Source organism: Notothenia coriiceps, unplaced genomic scaffold (genome assembly GCF_000735185.1).
Source record: "Notothenia coriiceps isolate Sejong01 unplaced genomic scaffold, NC01 NC01_scaffold00037669, whole genome shotgun sequence".
Taxonomy (NCBI): Eukaryota; Metazoa; Chordata; class Actinopteri; order Perciformes; family Nototheniidae; genus Notothenia; species Notothenia coriiceps.
The window spans coordinates 1-7,210 of NW_011370370.1; the positions used below are offsets into that span (position 1 = coordinate 1).

At 39.0% G+C, this 7,210-nt stretch overlaps 1 protein-coding gene across 1 annotated transcript; it reads right to left on the reverse strand.

The window, feature by feature from the left end:
• Positions 1-2,943: 2,943 nt before the first annotated feature.
• On the reverse strand, positions 2,944-5,382 carry LOC104967754 (MYCBP-associated protein-like; the record flags this gene model as incomplete). The annotated part of the gene is made up of 5 exons (XM_010797277.1): positions 2,944-3,123; positions 4,507-4,646; positions 4,719-4,846; positions 4,972-5,099; positions 5,284-5,382. Coding segments are annotated over 5 exons (675 nt in total), but the record flags the coding sequence as incomplete, so codon positions are not given.
• Positions 5,383-7,210: the final 1,828 nt, after the last annotated feature.

The following is a 7,210-nucleotide window of genomic DNA, read 5'->3' on the forward strand; positions in this document are numbered from 1 at the left end:
GGGTGTGTGTATTATGTAAAATGTGTAACTTTAAAAATATATATAATGTCTTTTTTTAATCTTTAATACTTTTAGGTAACATTAAGCTGTCTTTGGCTCTTGTCTGCTGTAACAATGTAAACGTATCCCCTGTGGGACTAATAAAGGTATTCTGATTCTGATCGCAAAAACCAAGCCAATACTATGCTGCGTTCATGGAGCTACGTGGAAGTGGGGAAGGACAACGCTTGATTGCGGATACGTGATTTCAGATTCTAGCACGGTTTATTGCTCTTATACCTTGATTGTTGCCAACTACGATGCTCAACAGCTCGCTTAACGGAACTTTGATGCTGGTATCAGTTTTGTTTACCACCAATCACGGGAGTATTGTGTATAGAAAGTGTGTAGTTGTATTTCTTGCGCTACCTAACATCCATGAAGGCATCATGACAGAGGGAGGGCTGTCACTCAGGGTGCCAAACTACTCTTTGGTAAGCCCCCCCCCCGAAGCAATATCAGGGTCAAAAGTCTGAAAGCGAAAAAAAAAGATCTGAAAGCGATAAAAAAAGATCTGAAAATGAAACACTATCTGAAGGCGAAAAAAAGATTGACACCTGAAAAAAATTATATTTGAAACTGAAAAAATAATTGTTTTGAATCTGAAAACGTAAAATCTGAAACTGAAAAAAGTGTTCAAATATCAAAATATGTATAAAAGTGAAATATGAAAATAAATATTTTATTAAAAAAAATTGCTGAACTGAATCAAAAATAATATTCAACCTGAACAATTATTTCAAATACTTTTTTTTGTTTTGAATACAACATTGTACTTTTCAAAGTTCAGGATGAAAACTTGGATTTTCAAATAAATTGTATTTTTTTTAATGATCAAAATGTATGACCCTGAAATAGCTCCATAAATCAGAGCTTAAATAGCAAGGCATTTCGATAATCCTCAAACGCATCAAGACAAGGACGTATTATTGAATTTAGCTATTTCTATACAGTTTTTCTGATACATTACTTCAAAATGTATGTGAATGTGTGCAATGTGTACTTCATCACTATGCAATCAAAACAACAATTACATTTACTGGGTACCCCGTTACCCTGGAGGATTGTGTATCTTAATACACCATTTTGATATTACTTAAGCTGAATAAACCATCCAACATTTAGAAATAAAATATAAGACATTGTCCCATTGTGCTGTACATTTTTAAAAAGTTGATGTTTTACAGATGCACGGTTTTCACGAACAGTGAAGATCTGCTGAAGTGATACTGACTTTCTTTATGCACTTATTAGGAATATTAAAGCTCACTAAATGTTGTTTTATTTGAGTGTGAATATGCACAAGCTAGAATGAAAGCACACATTTATAACAACTGTTTTAAGCATCCTTGATAGTTATATAAGAATTCAATGGTTTCTGTTATTTTACAGCCTGTATAATATACTAAAAATCACAAATAGGTATATTAGATACTTTGGCACAATATGCATATATTTTGTTTGGTTTTGTGTGTATATTGGCAAAGAGATACAGTGACATATTGCAGTGAATAGTGCTTGAGGGGATTTTTCAGACTGCAACAGGACTCCCTTGTTTCGTTTACTCTGCAGCAGCCGGCAGCGCACAATCTTTCAGGAATAACGTCAGTCAGAGAGGAGGGCACCTAAAAGTACCACAAATTCTACGAAAAACAACGTACATGACCGACTACAAGGCCTAGAGAGCTTTACATAAGATAGATGGTGACTGATTGGCTTGTTGATAGGCAATGAGGAAAGGAGCTGGTGTGCTTTAACTGTTAAGCCCCAATCCTGTTTTACAGGTCTCAGGCTCGAAAGTGACACTCCCAGAACAAATGAACCTTCACTTCTAAAAGGGGTAAATTAATAATATTTGTTCTCAAAGCAATGATAAACCTGTGAGTTGGATGTAGAAAAGTCAGAATCAATATAGAATGTTTTTATTTTAAAGTAAATTCAGATTGAACATTGTAAATTATAGTTTCCGTCCAAAAACACCCCATTACTTATAGTGAAAACCACCCTTGAATGATGGGATAGTAGACAAAAAGCTTTAGGAATCCAAACTATAACATATAACAATGTATCAAGATTGATGCAAAACAAGTTAAATTTGACCTTTTTACAGAGGTTTAAGAAAAAAAAAACTCCTCTGGGGTCATTTGGGTGAATTTGCCATATCTCTGGAACCCACTGGTCGATTTTGGTGATTGACATAACTTTTGAACCGTTAGAGCCAATAGAATCGAGAGGGAAGTTCCTAAATCCACCTACACGTTACCATGAGGAGTAAGAGTGATGCACACGCAGTTTGCCCAAACCAAAAGCTATGTTACGCACTGAAAACTGAAAACTATAGGCTTATTGCCATAAATGTGATGATGGATGATCAGTAATCATTTCAAAGGGACACAGAGACATTGGATTAACCTTCAGCAGCGTTTATCTGCGTTTTAATGCCCTTGAACGCCACTTTTGATCAGAAAACAGCAAAGGTAAGACGTATTTGCCGTTTTGGCTACGTAAAGTGAAGTTGTGTGTTGTCTTTGCTTGTTTTCGCTGCCGCGAGTTTTGGTCGCACAATGATGATACTTATACCATTGGAATCCGTGGAATCTCAGCTTTCATATGATATCTAGTTTGTGCAGATCCGATGAAGTATACAATATTTCTACCGTGAGTTATGTGCTAAGTGCGTTAGCACTCTTTCGCTTAGTGCTAATTCAGAGGCTCGGCATTAGACTTGTGTTTTGTTTCGGTAAAAATTGTTCATATCGTCAGGTAGCGGAGTTTCTTCCCGTTAAGTGGGTATGACACATTCATAGGTTGTTAAATTTTAAGAAGCCCTCAGACGCTGTTTCTTGCAAGATGTTGCGGGAGGTTTAACAGGTTAAAATACTGTAAGATAGTTGAAAAACTTGCCTTTGAATGCAGGAGTCTTTTGTAAATGCCCATCGCCTCCGGCTCTACATTTGGGTCTTTGATAAATTCTTGACTGACGCTTTGTGAGGTGGTATCAGTCAGCGAGGCAGTTTCCTTCCCTTGCTTTTCCTTAGAGCTTTTCACCACGTCTTCTCTTCGTTTCCCTTTCTTTTTGCTGTCCTGTACACAAAACGGATAGATAGACAACAGACATCAGTTAATGAAATAAAATAAATCTAACTTCCAAAACAAGTTGTCTGGTTCATAGTTAGCCACATCTTACACCATGAAACCTCTCACATTTCCAGTGGTGTTTAATAAATTGTTCTGTACCAGGTAGTGTATAGCTGTGTGCACCACAGATGGTGGTCCAGGGTCTATTAATTCAAAGCCTGACACACAGTTGGAGAGCAGGTGCACGTTTTCACACAGTGTCCTGTTACCATGGTACCCTGTGAGTAATAGTCTGTAACTTACCTATGACTCAACCATCATGCAGGGTAGAGAATACTCAGAATACACACACACACAGAAAAGACTTCATCTGTTGTCTGTTTCAAAATGTAATATTTGTTTCTGCCTTTGATGGCTGACAATGGAGAGACGGATCGTTAGGAGAGAGATGTTACAGGTCCCTGGGCAGATTCACACCGAGCACTTTATTTATGTGACGACCATCTGAGCCATCAGGACGCAGCATCATCAAAGTTGCTCAGATTTGTGAAGAGGAGTTTCTGGGCTGAGTATAATGGGGATTGGTGAAAACAAATATCTGCATTATAAACAAATAGAAACTGAGTGAAAGTGTTTTTGCGCATTATTAAAAAAACAGGATAGGACCACGACCACATTTTTCCACTATGATTTTTCACTATTTTGGCCAAAATAATTCAGAAAAAACGTCATGAATGGGATATCTTTAGAAATGATCTCTTTTAAAAATGTAAATAATACGTGTGTAATCAGTCAAATTCATCTTTAACTTTGTTTTTTGTGCATTCTTTGGCAAATAAACTACACTCTGAAGGAACTGTAATGATTGATATTATTATATGGGTATAGTAAACATGACATCAATATCCTTTTAATATTGTGGTATATTTAAATATCATGGTTGTGGTCAATACCAGAATATGGCCTAAATGTCAAAAATAATAAGAGTGAATCTCTAAAAAAAAATTGTTACATAGTTGTTTTTGCTCTTGTTATAAATTAAATGAACCCTCAAGTGTGATGGTGACACACATGATATACTGTATAAAACATTGTTTCAAAAAACCAGGCAGCAGGTGGCCTAATGTGTGGCAGCAGTCTGTACTGTAGTAACAGGAAAATGGGAGTTGTTGAATATCAGGTGATTGAATGATGAACTGACAGCTCAAAGTAGTGAAGATGACTCACAGTTGGGTCAGCTGTAAGTCAGCTGAAGTGATGTGTCTTCATACTTCATAATTAAAACAAGTTTTGGATCTGCTGGCCTGCCTATCAGTGGAGAGAACATCTTATAGCAGCCCATCTACAGTATGAATCGTCAAAGGCAACAAACACCTTCTCTTCACTCACCTCCACTGATTTTTCAGTTGTTGCCGACTTGGACTCCACTTTGCTGTCCTCCTTAACTCTGGACTTCACTCCACTTCTCTCTTCTTTAGCAGCCGCTCCTCCCTTTTTCTCACTCTTCTCATCTTTGGTATCAGCCATATCTGCGATGAAATAACTCAGTAAGCATCAGGAATCTCCATCAATCTACATCTTATTGAAAGTCTGAGTCTCACCAGCATCTGAGATTGGGGGTTCCTCCTTTTCATGGATCTGTGTGTCTCTCTCTGGAAGGCCCATAACGTCTCTGAGCCACATGGCCTCACCAGCCATGGTGCCGAGGAGTTCCCTCCACAGCTGCTGCCTGCAGGTGGCAGCACATACCACCATAACCCTGAAGGCTTACTACACTATGTACAAGTGTGTATCGTATGTGTAGAAGCTATGATAGAGATGGTTCATTACTCATTGCTTGTGTTTATGCCTCACCCAATAGTTCCTGCAGTTAGCTGCTGCTGCTTGAGCTGAGGAGGTTCAGAGAGCTGCAGAATCAGAGAGTTGATCCGGGCCAGGCTCTGTTCCTGAGCCGACTCATGCTTAGGCAGAGACAGAACAACCTTGGGTGGAGAACCAATGAATGGACAAATAAATATGTTGTGTTTTTAATCATGGTATAGCATTTGATAGTCAAGTGCACAGTGCATTCAAAGAGGACCGTCACATTGGTTCAACCTGCTACATGTACTTTAATTGTACTAACCAAGGTTTATCATGCACCTTAACATTAAATAATGTCTCTACCTGTCGCAGTGTATCCACAGAGAGGTCCCAACTGCTTCCTGGTTGCACTTCTTGCGATAGTCTCTTTAGGTCCTCCACTGGCTGATAAAGATACTGCAACTAAAATAATGTATGGAGTAGTTATCAATATAAGCAGTATAAACCATACATCCATACAACACCATAGCTACCTGTCAATCACAACGTAGCCACGTCCTAAACCACACCCTGCTTTATCATCTATTGTACATTCATTGTGACAATACTTTACACAAAATGAACATCATGCTGCACTGAAGAAAACTTCAATTACCGATTGAGACCATTACTTTATTAGGAAAAAGTTTACTAAGGTAACAAATAAAGTGAAAAGTAGGGTCATTTTCTCATAGACTTCTATATAATCTGACTTCTTTTTTCAACCAGTATAGTCGCCCCCTGCTGGTCTTTAGAAAGAATGCAGATTTAAAGGCTCACCAGCATTGACCTCACTTTTCACTGGAGGTTGATTACCCTTGGTATCTTTAGGTCCTCCACTGGCTGATGATTGAATTAAAACAGTGTTTGGAGTATAAATCAAACACTGTAAATAAGAAGTTGACCTCGTCACCCCGATGTTGTCTATTTGTTTGTGGACTACAGTTTGAAGCCTTACGTTTGGAATTACAATGAACTTTTATGAACTGAAAACACCTTGTGGAAGGGACTCAAATGAGGACAACAAATGTGTGCCACCCTTTGTGGTGATAAAATGTGGGTTAGGGTTAGAAAGCTCCAATCATCACAATATTTGGTAATGACTTTTGAAAGAAAAGCCTTCTATTCATCATAATTAGTGTATAGCCTGTAAACAGATACAGTGGGGCAAAAAAGTATTTAGTCAGCCACCAATTGTGCAAGTTCTCCCACTTAAAAAGATGAGAGGCCTGTAATGTTCATCCTAGGTATACCTCAACTATGAGAGACAAAATGAGAAAAAAAGAAAAAAATCCAGAAAATATCATTGTCTGATCTTTAAAGAATTTATTTGCAAATTATGGTGGAAAATAAGTATTTGGTCAATAACAATAGTTAATCTCAATACTTTGTTGTATACCCTTTGTTGGCAATGACAGAGGTCAAACGTTTTCTCTAAGTCTTCACAAGGTTTTCACACGCTGTTGCTGGTATTTTGGCCCATTCCTTCATGCAGATCTCCTCTAGAGCAGTGATGTTTTGGGGCTGTCGCTGGGCAACACGGACTTTCAACTCCCTCCAAAGATTTTCTATGGGGTTGAGATCTGGAGACTGGCTGGGCCACTCCAGGACCTTGAAATGCTTCTTACGAAGCCACTCCTTCGTTGCCCGGGCGCTGTGTTTGGGATCATTGTCATGCTGAAAGACCCAGCCACGTTTCATCTTCAATGCCCTTGCTGATGGAAGGAGGTTGTCACTCAAAATCTCACGATTCATGGCCCCATTCATTCTTTCCTTTACACGGATCAGTCGTCCTGGTCCCTTTGCAGAAAAACAGCCCCAAAGCATGATGTTTCCACCCCCATGTTTCACAGTAGGTATGGTGTTCTTTGGATGCAACTCAGCATTCTTTCTCCTCCAAACACGTCTAGTTGAGTTTTTACCAAAAAGTTCTATTTTGGTTTCATCTGACCATATGACATTCTCCCAATCCTCTTCTGGATCATCTAAATGATCTCTAGCAAACTTCAGACGGGCCTGGACATGTACTGGCTTAAGCAGGGGGACACGTCTGGCACTGCAGGATTTGAGTCCCTGGCGGCGTAGTGTGTTACTGATGGTAGCCTTTGTTACTTTGGTCCCAGCTCTCTGCAGGTCATTGACTAGGTCCCCCTGTGTGGTTCTGGGATTTTTGCTCACCGTTCTTGTGATCATTTTGACCCCACGGGGTGAGATCTTGCGTGGAGCCCCAGATCGAGGGAGATTATCAGTG